The 17,043-nt window shown below is 42.8% G+C and overlaps 1 protein-coding gene across 1 annotated transcript in view; it reads left to right on the top strand.

The window, feature by feature from the left end:
- The first annotated feature begins 15,481 nt into the window (after positions 1-15,481).
- Positions 15,482-17,043, top strand: part of LOC144513210 (uncharacterized) — a 7,334-nt gene continuing 5,772 nt past the window's right edge. The window contains exons 1-3 of the mRNA XM_078244204.1: positions 15,482-15,918; positions 16,251-16,475; positions 16,892-17,043. The exon at positions 16,892-17,043 is cut by the window's right edge and continues 670 nt beyond it. Of these exons, the coding sequence (XP_078100330.1) occupies positions 15,663-15,918; positions 16,251-16,475; positions 16,892-17,043 (633 nt within the window). The 5' untranslated portion in view covers positions 15,482-15,662. The remainder of the gene's footprint in view (positions 15,919-16,250; positions 16,476-16,891) is intronic.

Genomic DNA, 17,043 nt, shown 5'->3' with positions numbered 1-17,043 from the left:
TTTTGGGTCCAGATGGACTATTTTCAGGCTTAGTTTTGGGTATACTGCTCATGAGTTTGTTGGGAATGGGTTGGAGGGATGAAGTTGTGTGGGACTGAAGGGTAGGAATTTTGGATGGGAGAAAGAGGTTTGGTGAAGAGGTTTGGATCTTTGAAAAGGGCTTAGATGAAGATGCCTGAGAGAAAGGAAAGGTCTGACTTGTAGCAGTGTGGAACTGGAGGAGAGGTTTGGATGGAGAAGTTTGAACCTGAAGGAAAGGCTTGGGTGAAGACGTTTGGGATTGGAGGAAAGGCTTCAGGTAAGGTTTCTGGGGCTGGGGCACATGCTGGTTACCTATTTCATCCTTGACTAGACTAATTTGGGACTTGGTTGGGCTACTCCTCCAGGGCTGTGATGAGCTACTGTGGGTCAAAAACTTGACTGAACTAGTTTGGGCCTGCATCAATCCTTTTGGATTCTGAGATGTGGGTCTTGGGGGATTTGTATTGTGGAAGCTCTGATTGGTTGACAGTATAGCTGTGGTGGTTGTTTCAGGATTTAATGTTGTGTCATTTGTTTCAAGAACGGTCGGCAGTTTTGGATCCTGGAAGTTTCTTTCAAACTCACTATCCTTCAAAGGGGGGAGGGAAGCAAGGGAGGGCAGCAGGAAAAGAGGACTGGTTGAGTTTTGCACTGTGATGTTTGGCAAAAGAGTGGTAGTAGATTCCACTTCTTTAGCTGAGGAGGAAGAGGCCATGGGTAGAAGGTGGTTGAACGACAAAAGAGAGCTCTTAAGGTCCTCGGTATGAGTAACAGAGCTTACTATGTCAGTGCCTGCCTCTTCAGTGGCACCTGAAAGGGATCCTGAAGTTTCAATATATTCAGTCTCACTGCCTTTGGTAGCATTTTGAAGAGATCCTAAAGTCGTAGGGCTGTTCCTCTTATTGTCTGCCTGATTTGTCAGGTGGTCAACTACAAGAGATGCCAAAGTTGCAGAGCTGTTCATCTCCGAGACTGGACCAGTGACTTCTGTTAGTATTTCCTGAGATTTGTAGCTTTCGGTTCCACTGCTTGTGGGTGTAGGGGGCCCTAGGCTAGTAGCAGGGCTGTTTGTCTTGTTTTTTTGTTTATTTGATGCTCTGTGAGCTCCGAGAGCTGTGAGGCAACAAGGGGAGAGAAGAGCAAGGTATTAGTTATGGTGATGTGTGGATAGAGAGACCAAAAGATAGTCATTTGCAGGATGCTTAATTTGTGTTTTGCTTTGGCCTGGAGTTGCATCTTATGACTAATTCTATAAAATGTAGACCACAGACAACTTCTTACTGAACCTGGGGGTAAACATAGAGGCACACAGCTGTCTTTAGCCTATTTGAATATGTACCTTCAGCATTGTACAAGTTGCATACCTGGCAGAGCAGTAACTTCATCTTCCTGTAGTGCAAAAATTGAATTTGCTCCATCCACCCCTGTGATGTTATTCCCACTCCAAGGTCTGCGACTCCCATCACGCACCACTGCAGACTCTATTCCTGCCCAGTACACAAAGTAGGACCGCACCACCGTGATGCTGCAATGACAAAGAGAATCTATGTTAATAATAAACCAAATATTCACATTAGAATATTATGTGCATTCACCAGTACTTGTCTAAAGTCCAGTTCAGACAAAAGATTTGCGACGAGACAAAACCATTTTAGAACGTTGCAGGGAAAAGTTGCAGTGGTCTGAACCCGCTCGTCTCAGTCGGCTGATGGTGTCGCAGCAACTCAACTGGTCAAGTCACCAGTGGCTGGTTTTAGAGCGTAATAAGGGACGTCACCTGTTTAAACAGCCAATAGCGAAGTCAGCTATAAACTGGTAACTGCTATAAAACTAGTCGTAATGAAAGAGTTTTTGACAGCATGGTGTATGGTCGAGCGAGCTAGAAAGTAACTGAAGAGAAGGGGGGTTGTTGTTTCTTGATTGTATTCTTGCCGTTTTTTCTTGTGTTTTTTGAAATATGTGAGGTCCATATGTGTTTGTGTTACGTCGTGAATGTGAAAATGAACTGCTACCTCCTCTGTCAGCTCTACCCACTGACAAGAAATAAGTGGCGAAATCAGGCCAATTACAAAAGCTGGTCAGTCTGACGTGGTGTTGCCTGAGCTCATTACTATTCATGAGCTCAACCAGTTGCGCTGGGTAAAGGATTCTGATAGCCAGGCTCTCATTGGCTAGCTGTTAGCCAATCAGAGTCAAGCAGTCTTCCTGTAGGCTTTCTATACTACGCTAGAATGGCTTGAAACAAGGTAACCAAGGCATTTTTTCCACAAAAAATGTTACAGAGTCCATGGTAGAACTTCAGACATTACCACAAAGTAATGAAATACGTGTGGCAGGGCACCTTTAAGACACAAATGATAGGTCCAGCTACAAAAAAGCCTGCAAAGTTGGACGTACAGAGAGTTGTTGCTATGAAGATGGTACATCGTCTTATCGCATCGGTGTGAACTGGCAGCTTTCAGAACGCTACAGACCGGCGCATTGCAAGTAATTGCAAGTTTCAATTATTTTCGTCGCAAATCTTTGGTCTGAACCGGGCTTTCCGTAAATATTTAACTACAAGATATGATAGTGGCTATTTGCAACCCTGAACTTGTGCAAATGGTAGGCTCATACTTACTAGAACCTGATGTCTCCCATGGGTGCATCAGGAGCCCTCCACACAAACGACAGGTTTCTCTTTAGCTGTTTGTCAAAGTGTGTAAGGGTGTCGCCCTCCGAGAGGCAGCGCAGGGTGTGAGTGCCAGGGGGAATGGGGGTCCAGGAGCCACCAACCAGCACTTTCGTAGACCTAACCCCAGCTCCAACTTTAGTACCCTCCACACTGCGAGCCTGGAGCAGGAAACCCATGAAGTCCCGAGAGCTTCGCACAGTAACTAAAGACACAGGTATGGATGCAGAGTGTTGGTAGTCGATAAGTGAATTAATAGTTAATTAGTACCTGTAACTACCTGTGCTGACAAGTAGAAGAAAGATGGCCCTTATGGTACGTGTACACTGGCAGCGTCATTTCCATGCTTCCTATTAATTGTCTATTTAAGCAACCGGGCAATGCCTTCTTGAGGCATCACGGCGACTTTTGAGAATCAGGGTGTCATGTTGCCCACTCCTCATTTGCATAAAGTTGAGGTCCAGGCTACTTTATGTAAATTAGGGGCGTCGAGCATATCTCGCCGCCTCTCAAACGCCTGAAAATCTTGAAAACTGACCGTTGTTGATCTAAAATGTAGACAAATTCAGCAGCTGAAGCTTATTTCTCACAAAAAATGTTTTCAGAAACACATTTCAGTGGTCTATTTTCTTAAAAGTAGAGAGAGTTTCCAAGCGAAGCCGCCATGTTGGCCTGTTTTGAAATACAGGAGCAGAAAGCCCCACGTTCGTCCAATCAGGTGCAGCCATCGGGGTTGTAGGAGGATGTAGCCTTTGTTCTCTGCTTGTCAGAAAAAATTGATAACTGTTAGTGGCGAGCCCATCAAGCGTCTAATGCTGGGAAGTGAGGCGATCCCTTCTGTCCAAAAAACGCCATTGTGGACACGTACCATTACTTCCTTAAACAATCATTTAATAGTTAATTTCTACCTGTGAATAACTGTCTCAGCAGATATGTTGATGGTTAATTGGGTAGTTAATTAATTAGTGAGTTAAATGGTAATAATTACCAGTTATTAACTGTCCAGGCAGGTAAGAGGAGGCGGATGTGCGCAGGGTGACGTGGCTGCGCTGAGGGTCCTGGGGTTGAGCGCGGATGTGGCCGGGAATCATGTCCCGACAAGAGGCGTGACTGGCACCACGGGAGAACGTCAGGGTGGACGGAGCGAGGGATAATAAGACCATACCCACGCTGAAACACTGGAGGGTAGACTGCATCTCTACACACAATCACAGCAAAGATAGACAGTCAGGGAGATTCACTGGAGATTTCTTTTAAAGGTCCCATGGCATAAAGATTTCACTTTATGAGGTTTTTTAACATTAATATGGGTTCCCCCAGCCTGCTTATTGCCCCCCAGTGGCTAGAAATGGTGATAGGTGTAAACCGAGCCCTGGGTATCCTGCTCTGCCTTTGAGAAAATGAAAGCTCAGATGGGCCGATCTGGAATCTCCTCCTTATGAGGTCATAAGGAGCAAGGTTACCTCCCCTTTCTCTGCTTTGCCCGCCCAGAGAATTTGGCCCACCCATGAGAAAGAGAGAGACATCATGGCTTTCAAACGAGCGAAGCATGGCAGTTGGTCAAAGCCACACACCCCCCCCTCCACCTCCCCCCCTCTCTCCTCCTCAATAGCATTTAAAGCTACAGACACAGAAATTAACCTGACTCCAGATGGATTGCTTTGCATTTGCTCGGCATATCTATCTGGGAACTTTCGGTTGGAGAACTTTTGGGAAGGGGCGAAAATCCTGGTTAGCTGATTGGATAAACCACCTGTCTATCACCACCTATGTTGGGGATAGACGGGCCAAATCAACCAATCAGATCAACCATATATCGAACTCTTGCCCGAAACCAGTTGGGAAAAGAGAAAAAACATCTTTTCCTCCGAGAAAAGCCTCCAGTGCCGTTTTTTTGCTCTTCTTTCAATGAAGGAATACTTTCTAATTTGGATAAAACGTGCGCTGTATCTACGCTCATCTCATCGGTGGAAGCCGCCACGTTGTTTAGACTGAACAGTCGCTTCTCGCTGCGTCACACCTAATTAAACCCGCCTCAAAACCAACACTGATTGGTCGGTCGTTTGGCGAACGGCTCCAAATTTTCTCTGTCTCAAGATGCCAGACTGATCTGCGAGTGGAAAACTGGAGCTCGCCAGATCAGAACGGTCTCACGAGGCTACACGGAAATGGCACATCCTAAGGAAAGCTCATTGTGGGACTGACTCTAGTGGCTGTAATTCTGCACCAAGGCTGAATTTCGGGAAAGAGACTTCAGATACAGTATTAGGGGACCACTAAGGTCTATATAAAAGAGACTTCAGATACAGTGTTAGGGGACCACTAAGGCCTATATAAAAGAGACTTCAGATACAGTATTAGGGGACCACTAAGGTCTATATAAAAGAGACTTCAGATACAGTATTAGGGGACCACTAAGGTCTATATAAAAGAGACTTCAGATACAGTATTAGGGGACCACTAAGGTCTATATAAAAGAGACTTCAGATACAGTATTAGGGGACCACTAAGGTCTATATAAGAGACTTCAGATACAGTATTAGGGGACCACTGAGGTCTATATAAAAGAGACTTCAGATACAGTATTAGGGGACCACTAAGGTCTATATAAAAGATACTTCAGATACAGTATTAGGGGACCACTAAGGTCTATATAAAAGAGACTTCAGATACAGTATTAGGGGGACCACTAAGGTCTATATAAAGAGACTTCAGATACAGTATTAGGGGGACCACTAAGGTCTATATAAAAGAGACTTCATATACAGTATTAGGGGGACCACTAAGGTCTATATAAAAGAGACTTCAGATACAGTATTAGGGGACCACTAAGGTCTATGTAAAAGAGACTTCAGATACAGTATTAGGGGACCACTAAGGTCTATATAAAAGAGACTTCAGATACAGTATTAGGGGACCACTAAGGTCTATGTAAAAGCATCCAAAAAGCAGCATGTCATAGGACCTTTTTAAAGCCCAACTGAAATCACATTTAGTCATCCCTTTTTGTAATACAAAATAATGTCAAACTTCTTAAATGTCAGTGTTTAATTATGCAGCAGCCAGAGGTTTGGCAGAGTAAACAAATCGGTTACGTAGCCGACATATCTTGAGCAGACAGATTGTTGTTAGTACTTAAGAGTAATTACCACCCCAGCAGCCAACCAGACCCAGGTGACATTTGCAGGTATCTTTACACGCTTTTTTCTGTTACTTTCTACTTGTACTTCACAACATCTCAGAGGTAAATATTGTACTTTTAACTCCACTACATTTGTCTGACAGCTTTAGTAGTTAGTTTAGGTTTTCCTCCCCTTCCTGTCCAGTGAGAACCTCGTATCTCCAGATGTGTTGATGTTGAATGTTTGGGATGATCTGAAGGACTAAGTCTTCCTTTATGTGTTGAGTAAACTCTCCTCCTCCTTAAAGCTAAATAAAGTATTTAAAAAGCCTCTCGGAATCAGCTGGAAAAATGCATCGTCACAAAGCTGAACAGCGCTGTTTTTCTGACATCATAAACAGTTTTAAAACGTTTTAAACATACGTGGTTCTCACAGGACAGCGACGCTACACACATATAATGACCAAAATGCATTGCTGTAGATAAAACTACCCAACAGTATATACAGGAGTTAACATGAGCACAACCTTAAAGCTATATTGTGTAAGAATTTCTCCCATCTAGCGCTGGCCGTATTATTCCAAGAAGTACGACTTCGTCCGTGAGTGTCCCTTCCAGTGTAATAATAGTTTTACATTTCGTTATTTTGGGACAGTTATGATGGAGGTTTCTAGGACAGCAGGGTGGATAAAGATGAGGAAAACCAAACTGTCTTTGTTTGTTTTATTAAGTTCAAGCAGAAATACTACTTTCACAAAACACGTGTGCAGTGTGAAAGAGTCACCGATGTAATTGCTCGCGAGCAGGACAGCTGGTTTCACTACACTGTTTGGGGTGCAGTGAAAGAGCTCTCAAAGTACATGCAGAAAGTCAGTCTCTTTATACACAGAAAACAAAAAAACACTTGAAGAGGAAACCCAACGGTCAACAGTGTCTGACACCTAGAAAGCAGCTTTCTAGCTGGCAAAAACATTTAAGAAAGCAACAAAAACGTTGAAAAAAGCTGAAAAAACGTTGAAAAAAGCTACAGAAACGTTGAAAAAAAGCTGAAAAAACGTTGAAAAAAGCAACAGAAACGTTGAAAAAAAGCTGAAAAAACTTAGAAAAAAGCAACAGAAACGTTCAAAAAAGCTGAATTTTTTTTGAAAAAAGCTGAAAAAAAAAGAAAGCAGGAACAGCTAAAAGGGTCAAATGTATGAAGCCTTAAGAGCAGGAAACGTCTGAATGCACTTGTCAAGGTGCGATGTCTCGTCGCCCTCCCGCTTCTATGTCTGAACATTTTCCGTCGGCAAATGTACATTTTTTCCTTGACAATTGAAAAGGTTATCCAGTGTATATATATATATATATATATATATATATATATATATATATATATATACATATATATATATATATATATAACCTTTTCAATACATCAGTGTTCATATGTTCTCTTGTTACAAATAAGCATGATTATAAATGTTCCATTACACCATTTCATTGCTAACATCAGCTATCAGGTTCCCAAACAAATGCAAGCTAATGTTAGTAAAGTATCAGCGTGATCCTCCATCTTCAACAGGCTTTCAAATCTGCCGGCAGGTCGAGTAATCTCTCCCTGGCGTTCGTCACGGAGCCACTGAGTGTAAAAGCGCGAAATGCGGAGGCATGTCCGTCTTTAGCTAACGTATTTTACAGCTGGAGGCGCAACATGCTAGAAAACATAGGAGCGACTCGCTCGTATATTCTGAATGATCCTGAATGTCAGATTCTACGCTTACGAGAATACTTTGATTAGTTGGTGGAAGTAATTACACATGAATGAGACATATTTGTGAAAGAACAAAAGGGTTTTTGCTAAGAATCAACTCAAAACATTACATAATGGAGCTTTAAACATCACCAAGCACCAAACGAATGTCTGTGGCCTTAAAGAACGGCTTGTTTATTGCTAAGGCCGTACGGTCAAAGATGATTGGAGGATTTATTTAAAAGGTTGAGGACATTCTGGGCTGGTTGGAAATTGATATTTGTATTTCTTTTGAAGGACATTGTGTCCTAATCTGATCGAATTTCAGAAGACCACATTTGTTCCCATCCTAATTTATTTTCTCATTCTGAACAAACTGCATTTCTCCTGTGAGAGGACTGTTTTAAGGGGAAGGGGGCTTAACGGATGTGGCCGGCGATATTATATTTCTTTCTTCCATGAGCCCGTTCGTAAAGCTTTAAAACAGAGTCACAGACGTATTATTGCTGAAACTAACGATTACTTTCATTGTCGATTAATGTGTGGATTATTTTCGGGATGAATTGATGAGTTGTTTTGGTCTCTAAAATGTCATAAAATGTGGATAAGTGTTTCCCAAAAGGGGTGAGATCTCCAACTATTTAGGGAGGTCCCGGGACATGAATGCATAGATTGAAAAAAGAGATAAAAACTTCAAAAGGCGACAAGGAAGAAAACCCTTGAAAAAGACGGCAAAAACATTTAAGAAAGCAACAAAAACGTTGAAAAAAGCAAAAGAAACGTTCAAAAACGTTGAAAAAAAGCTGAAAAAACGTTGAAAAAAAGCTGAAAAAACATTGAAAAAAGCTACAGAAACGTTGAAAAAAACTGAAAAAACGTTGAAAAGCTGAAAAAACGTAGAAAAAAGCAACAGAAACGTTCAAAAAAAGCTGAAAAAATGTTGAAAAAAGCTGAAAAAACGTTGAAAGAGCTAAAAAAAAAACGTTGAAAAAAGCAAAAGAAACGTTCAAAAACATTGAAAAAAAGCTGAAAAAAAGCGTTGAAAAAAAAGCAACAGAAGCGTTGAAAAAAACAACAGAAACGTTGAAAAAAGCTGAAAAAACGTTGAAAAAAAGCTGAATTTTTTTTGAAAAAAAGCTGAATTTTTTTTGAAAAAAGCTGAAAAAAACGTTGAAAAAAGCAAAAGAAACGTTCAAAAACGTTGAAAAAAAGCTGAAAAAACGTTGAAAAAAGAAACAGAAACGTTGAAAAAAACAACAGAAACGTTGAAAAAAGCTGAAAAAACGTTCAAAAAAGCTGAAAAAATGTTAAAAAAAGCTGAAAAAATGTTGAAAGAGCTATAAAAAAAAACGTTGAAGAAAGCAAAAGAAACGTTGAAAAAAAGCTGAAAAAACATTGAAAAAAGCAACAGAAACGTTGAAAAAAAGCTGAAAAAAATGTTAAAAAAAAGCTGAAAAAATGTTAAAAAAAAGCTGAAAAAACGTAAAAAAAAAGCAAAGAAAACCTTAAAAAGGAACAAAAACTTTGGGGAAAAAGCCAAGTTTTGATTTGGGCCCAAATATAATAATAAATGTTTAATACGACATCCAGGTCTAAATTATATGAAAGATCCAAATCTGTGTTTTTCATCACTGATGGTCTGATGCCTTAAAGTCTAGCTCGTCTTTAACTCAGATTTCTTTTCTTTTTAGTTTCGTTAGTCTTCGTTTTCTTAATTTTCTTTCTGTTTGGGTTTTTTTTATTGCCTTCCTCTTAACAAGATGTCACATTAAGCAGATATTATCCTCCGAAATAAACGATTTACAGATGAATGAATGAATGAGCGGCGGCGGCGGCGGGGAGAGTCACAGCGAGCATCCTTACCTCGTGGAGCAGTTCACCTTTTTAGAAAATGTTGTCCTTCAGTCTGTAGCGTTCCTCCCGAGAGCGTCTCTCGCTGTGGTTGTCGTGTTGTTGAGGGTCTGAACGATCTGAAGAGCTCATCCTGAGTGAGTTTAACGTTTGGTTAAAGTGTAAAAAGTTTGGAGGGATTTCAGGGTCCAGGATGTAGAGGGAGAGGGGGGGGGCATAGAGCCACAACATGTAGAGCTAGTGAGTGTGTGTGTGTGTGTGTGTGTGTGTGTGTGTGTGTGTGTGTGTGTGTGTGTGTGTGTGTGTGTGTGTGTGTGTGTGTGTGTGTGTGTGTGTGTGTCTGTCTGTGTGTGTGTGTGTGTGTGTGTGTGTGTGTGTGTGTTTGTGTGTGTGTATGTAGTGTGTCTGTCTATGTGTGTTTCTGTCTGTGTGTGTGTGTGTGTGTGTGTCTGCTTGTGTCTGTGTGTGTGTGTGTGTGTGTGTGTGTGTCTGTGTGTCTGTGTGTGTGTGTGTGTGTGTGTGTGTGTGTGTGTGTGTGTGTGTGTGTGTGTGTGTGTGTGTGTGTGTGTGTTTCTGTCTGTGTGTCTGTGTGTGTGTGTGTGTTTCTGTCTGTGTGTGTGTCTGTGTGTGCTTGTGTGTGTGCAGTGTGTGTGTGTGTGTGTGTGTGTGTGTGTGTGTGTGTGTTTCTGTGTGTGTGTGTGTCTGTGTGTGTGTGTGTTTCTGTGTGTGTGTGTGTCTGTCTGTGTGTGTCTGTCTGTCTGCTTGTGTGTGTGTTTCTGTCTGTGTCGGTCTGTCTGTGTGTGTGTGTGTGTGTGTGTTCTCGGCCACAGAAACTAACGCTGATAGAATTTGGGGTCGTTGTAACTCTTATGTAACTCATGGACTTGTCATATCTGTTATTCCTGCAAAGTTACACCAGAGCTGATGGCCACTCTACTCTAGTGGAGGCATTTCTATGGGATTAAGACCCCCTGCCACACACACACACACACACACACACACACACACACACACACACACACACACACACACACACACACACACACAGACACACACACAGACAGACACACACACACACACACACACACACACAGACACACACACACACACACACTCTCTCTCTAACAGGATGTACACCAGCTGTAGCCACAACCCTCCAGGATCTCTCCAAAATCTCTTATTTCGTTTCTTGTCCTCCCCTTCCCACTTTTCTCCATCTTGTCTCTCCATCACTGTTATGCAAGTTTTAGTGAATAGATAGATAGATAGATATACTGATAGATAGATAGACTGATAGATAGATAGATAGATAGACTGATAGATAGACAGACTGATAGATAGACAGACTGATAGATAGATAGACAGACTGATAGATAGATAGATAGACTGATAGATAGATAGATAGACTGATAGATAGATAGACTGATAGATTGATAGATAGATGATTTTGGACTATTCAGCTTTCATAAATGTGATTTTCTTTCTTTTTTTTACGACACTTTGTCTATTTCCGTCCGTAGACGTTCTAGGAATATAGGATTTAAGTTTATGTTTATGGTACAAGATGCTGAGGATGTGATTAGGTATTCTGTGTCTGTAACATGGTTTCCAATAAAAATGTTTTCTCAACATGAGTTTCCTTCTCAGAAATCTCCACTTGACATACTGTACATACACCAAAACGTTCCACTTTTCTATATTCTGAAGCTTTTTCCCACAGGGCTTTGTTCAGATATCATCCACAGCCTGATCTACACAACATGTTATACATAAAACGTGGCTGTTGACAGTATTTTCTGATTTATGAAGTGATAAAAAAGAGATATTCTAAATCCCTTCTGTAAAATACTGTCTGTCCCAAAGTATGCTCTCTGTCCCCCCCTGCAGGCTGAATCTGGTCACTGCACCCGTTCACATTAAATACACAATACTTGGTAAAATAGAAATATTTGACCTGTTACTCGTAATAATTGCTATGTGTAATTTACGGGGTGGTTGGGGGGGGGGGTTACAGGGGGGGGGGGGGGTACAACCCCCCTGATAATCCATTCTGGGCTTTTTCTGAAGTTTTTGTTGCTTTTCTGGACTTTTTTTGGCGCGATTTCAATGTCTTTCAGAGTTTTTTTGTCACCTTTTTTGAGGTTTTTTTTTTTTTTTTTGGGGCTTTTTTCCATGTTTTTGTTGCTTTTCTCAATACGTGCGGACATGTCCCGGGACCCTCCTAAATAGTTGGAGATCTCAACCCCATTCAGGCCATTTCTTTTCAAAGTTTTTGTCACTTTTCTTCGAAGATTTTGTCACTTTTTGGAACTTTTTGTCCCTTTTGTCGCCCTAGTGTTGCCTTCCTTCTTTCTACTGTGTTTTTTTTTTTCAACGTTTTTATTGCTATTTTGGAGTTTGTGTCTCTTTTATCAAGGTTTTTGTTACTATTTGACCTATTCTTACCTTCCTTCCTTCTTTCTACCGTCTTTTTCCAAGGTATTTGTCTCCTTTTTTCATCAGCATTTAAATGTTTTCCAGGTCCGAGGCTGTTGTTGCTGACATCGCTGTATTCTTCCTCTTTCTAGAGACTTCTACCTAAAACTATTGACGCTGGTTAGGGGGTACATGGCTTAAAAACAAACTGTTCAAAGGGGGAACATTGTTGGAAACAGCTTGAGAACCAGTACAGTATAGGACTTACGCTAGTATTTCCCTCTACGATACAACTGAGAGAGACGACGTAGATGTGACGTGAGCAACCTGTCTGAAAGTTGGAAGTCTTCTAGCTGTGCCAAGAGACAGTCCTTCCAGACAAGAGTTTTTTTGTGATTGTTTTGCGCAAAAATCCTTGATTATGCGGCACGTTTTCTTAAAAAACGTGATGGAATATGATATTTCTGCAATTTCATGCGCAAACTTGCAAAAACTGTGGCGTCATCGTGGCTTCATCGCGGGGTTTGCAGCTTTTCGATGACGTTCACGTCGCGTAATTACGTCTCTTCATAACGTTCCCAATGCAACAGGGGAAACGGCTGCTCTTGTGTGACGTAAAAGCAACATTTGTCAACTTCCTGCTAAGATATACGGGACTTTTTTGCAACAAAAATGCGGGGATTATGAAATCATGCAAGCCCCGCATATTTTGCGTGGAAATCGGAAATTTATGCGGTGAAAGTGCGTCAATGGGATGCTAACGGCGGTTGACGGCTTGTTAGCATCAGAATGACTATGAGACTTCCTGTCTCATAGTAGAGGAGTTACCGTATAGTACAGGAGAAGCTCGCAGGCAGTTTGGACTTCCATCAGCTGTTTAAGTGTAATGACTAATGTTAACTATCATTTTAGTGATCAATAATGAGCCTGTGTCTATGTTATCTCCTTACATATACCTACGCTCTCCGTCTCTGCTAGATTGGGAATGATTGAGATTTCTCTTGGCACAGCTACCAGAAGACTTCCAACTTTCAGACAGGTTGCTCACGTCACATCTACGTCTTCAAGCTCAGTTGGAGGCTGCTCAGTAACGCTCAGCCATCACCGGGAAAGAGCTTCTAATGTCCTTCACTGGTCTCCGTCCAGAGACACGGGAGCTGCTGGTCCATTATATTTATGTCAATGGGGTTTTCCCGGGCTGAGATAGTTGCCTATAGGGGGAAAAAGCCGACATCCTATCAAATAGTTTGTCCAACGTTCTTCATCATTCTGAAAACCAGAACACAAGACGGATGTTCAAGAGAGGCAAAAATTGTCTGATGTTTCTATATATATATATATATATATATATATATATATATATATATATATATATATATATATATATATATATAAAATATTTCCCCAGTTATAGAAGTTTTTAGGCTACTTCATTGATTTTCTGGTCCAGTCATTGAGACTGTTGACTGTTACGAATACTGACTGTTATTCAGTAGCCTAATCTGTGTTAAAATGTGAATATAAACTAATTATTTGTATGAGTATGTAAAGTCTGTGTGTGTGCTAATATATGGGCGCGTGCGCACGAGTTCACGCGTGTCCTGCCCTTGTGCTATGATCCGGCGCGTGGACACACACGCACACACACGCACACACACACACACACACACACACACACACACACACACACACACACTGCATCTCTCTCTCTGTGTGTGAGGGAGAGAGAGAGAGAGAGAGAGAGAAAAGAGGGGAGGCGGAAACCTCCATCTGCCCTGCTCGGTGACCGACCCGTCATCCTCGGGCTCGGGAAAAAAAACCGGATCATTTCCTCGCCGTTTTTGTTCAAACCGTTAAAAGAAAAAGCGAGAGAGAAACCGAGTGAAAAGGTGACAAAAGAAGAGGAAAAGATGGAGGGAATTCGACATGGAAGAAATCTATAGTCTATATATAGGCTATGCCCCGGACTGCACCACCTCCTCCTCCGCCGCCGCCGCCGCCACCTGCCCTGCCGGTACCGGTAAGTCACGGAGGAAAAGATGGGCTGTGAGAGGGTTCTCCGTCCCGGGGCGAGTGAGTGCTAGCAATGGCCGGTTATCGATGCTAGCTGACCTGTGAAAATGACTTTTGAGGTCTTGTGAGGTCGGGTTACTGTTCAGCCATGTTGCAGGAGAGCGCGAGGGAGGGGAGGGGAGGAGGGGGGGGGGGGGCAACTGTAACCAACGGCAGGGCTCTTGACACCTGCCCTCGTTCCTAGTAACTGGAAAAATACGTTAAGAAATGTCTAAATTGGCGGTTAAAGGGTACGTTAAATCCTTCCGCCATCCCACACCGGGGGAATGACTTTCTGACTCGGTGTGTCGATGAGTCTGGGTGCCGTTCAGCCATGTTGCAGGAGGAAGGACAGATAACTAGCTAACAGCGGGGCTCCGGGGGGGTTTGACACCGAGCGAACGACACCGGGGGGGGGGGGGGGGGGGTTGTGGAGAAACTGGTGCCCGGTCATTTTGGTTCCCCTGGCGGATGCGGTGGCGGCAGCTCGTTCTGTGTCGCCTAGAGACGGAGGCAGGAGGCAGGATGCACGAGGCTGAACAGGGTCGAGGAGGGTAGTGAGTGAACCGAGGCGGTGAACAGGCTGTTATTTTCATTTATTTTAATAATTTTTTGGAGTAACGTTAGTAGATTTTGTTTTATATTTTTAAAGTAGATTTTAAGTAATTATTTTTATTTTTATGATGAACAATTGGAGGCCTAATTCATTATTTTTTTTTAATATATTGTCCTTTTTGGATTTGGATTTTTGTGAAGCATATCTTATTTAATTGTTTATAGGCTATAAAAAATTTTTTTATTTTATTTATTTTTATATTTCCATATTTTAATTTTGTTGGCCACTTTATTTATTTTTTTTGAATTTTTTTTTATTATCTATTTAATTGTCCTAATATATGATGTATACATATGTGTGCACTATGTGTATAATATGAGGCTACATTTTTGTTTTTAAATTGCCGATGGGATTCAGAATACATATTTTAGTTTTAGTTTTTTGATTGTTCAAAATGGGATTTTGTAAAAAAAAAAAAAATAATAATAATTGTATTTGCTATTCACACACATTTATTATATGTATTAATAATGTTTTACTTGGTGTATCGTTACATTATGGCTGATAATAATTACAGTTAAAACATATGTTATTTCGCTGCAGTGCAAAGGGCCAGGAGGGATCAGGAATGTAACAGCTGGTGGCAGGTGCAAGCGAATATTGATGATTATTGGTCATAACTGATGATTGTTTGTCTACGGGAAGGTCAGGGCAGGAGACGACACAGCTGGGTTCGTTACCATGGCGATAACGGGAATGATTTATTCCCTTATTATTGGTTCTTATCCATTCAATAATTCATTCATTCACAGATTCACTTTGTTGATATTCCTTTTCTTCCATCCCATCTTCCCTTGTTTTCTCCCTCCCTCTCTCTCTTTCTCTCCATCCGCTCCTGTCCTCTCTCGCCCTTCATCCTCGCTGTCTCTTTTTCCTCTCTCAATCCATCTTCTTTCCTCCCTCTCCCCGCTTGCACCTCCTTTCTCTCCATCCATCTCTTTCTCTCTCTCTTTCAGGTCAATGAGAGCGAGCTACAGCAAATCCTCCCTCGTTTTCTCTCTCTCTCTAGTTCCTTCCTTTGCCTCTATCTCTCCTTCTTTTCTCTATCATGCTCTCCTCACTTCCACACAGTCGTCTTATTTTAGCCTCCTCCTCTTCTTCCTCCTCTTTCTTTCCTCTTGCCCTCCTCTCTTCTGAGTTTTGACTCCCTCTCTTTTTTACAAACACACACACACGCCGGAAAATGAAGCGTGGGTCGAGTGTGTTGCAGCCTCCCTCTGATGCAGCCAAACAACACACACACCCTGCAAACACACACACAGAGACACACACCAGCGGTGACGATGATGCTCGCTCGCTGAGCGTAACCGACACGTGCACCCAGCACACGCCCGCGGACGCACACGCCACAGGTTCGAGTCCCTTGCCAGCAGCCACCTCTCTCTTCAGCCCCGATGTCAGCACCAAGATGGCGTCTGACCTCCTCATCAGGCTGTCAGGTAACACACACACACAGACACACACACACGCGCACACACACACACACACGGACACACGCGCGCACACACACAGACACACACACACAGACACACACACACGGACACACGCACACACACAGACACACACACAGACACACACACACAGACACACACACACGCACACACACACACACACACACACAGACACACACAGACAGACACACACAGACACGCACACACACACAGACACACACACGGACACACGCACACGCGCACACACACACGGACACACACAGACACAGACATTGAACTGAGTGCAGTTCACCCCCTCCTATCTCTCTCTCTTTCCTCAGAGGCAACCCAGAAGGCCCAGATGCATCCTGGGAGGCAGGCGGAGGAGGAGCCTCAGAGGCGCGAGGCACTGCTGGAGGTGCGCGGGGGTCAGCAGGACGAGCCCGGCCTCGCTCTCTCACCGGACGGCCCCGGGGCGAGTCCCGAGCCACCGTCACTCTCACACACACCTGATGGTACCGCTGCCACAGACACACTGGCTTCAGACCTGCTGAGGAAACTGGCAGGTACAGTGTGTGTATATGTGTTTGTTTGTGTGTGTCTGTGTGTGTGTGTGTGTGTGTGTGTGTGTGTGTGTGTGTGTGTGTGTGTCTGTGTGTGTGTGTGTGTGTGTCTTTGTGTGTGTGGGGCTGTGTGTGTGTGTCTGTCTTTCTTTGTGTGTCTGTGTGTGTGTGTGTGTGTCCGTCTGTGTGTGTGTGTGTCTTTGTGTGTTTATTTTAGATTATTTCAACGTTGTAATTTTACACATTTTTCATCAGTTCCTGCACACCGACGACGTTTCGGTACTAGACCATCGTCAGGCATCGATCAACCGACTTATTATCTGAATGAGTGCACATTTTGTGACTTTTCCACATAGTCGGTATTTATATAACATGTCTGATAGCTGTTGATGAACACACTGATTTCCCACCAATCACAGAGCGGCAGGAAGTGAGCAGCCACGCGGTGAGGGTCAAAGAGGAAGAAGAGCCAATGGAAGTCGACGCATTGGTTGCCTCTGACCTCGTCCACGACCAACAAATCCCTAAAGAGATGTCCCCAGCGTCCCCGAAGATGGCGAGCCACTGCCTC

Source organism: Sander vitreus, unplaced genomic scaffold (assembly GCF_031162955.1).
Source record: "Sander vitreus isolate 19-12246 unplaced genomic scaffold, sanVit1 ctg154_0, whole genome shotgun sequence".
NCBI lineage: Eukaryota > Metazoa > Chordata > Actinopteri > Perciformes > Percidae > Sander > Sander vitreus.
Note: the sequence above shows the minus strand (reverse complement) of the source record. Positions and strands in the feature narration are given on the sequence as shown.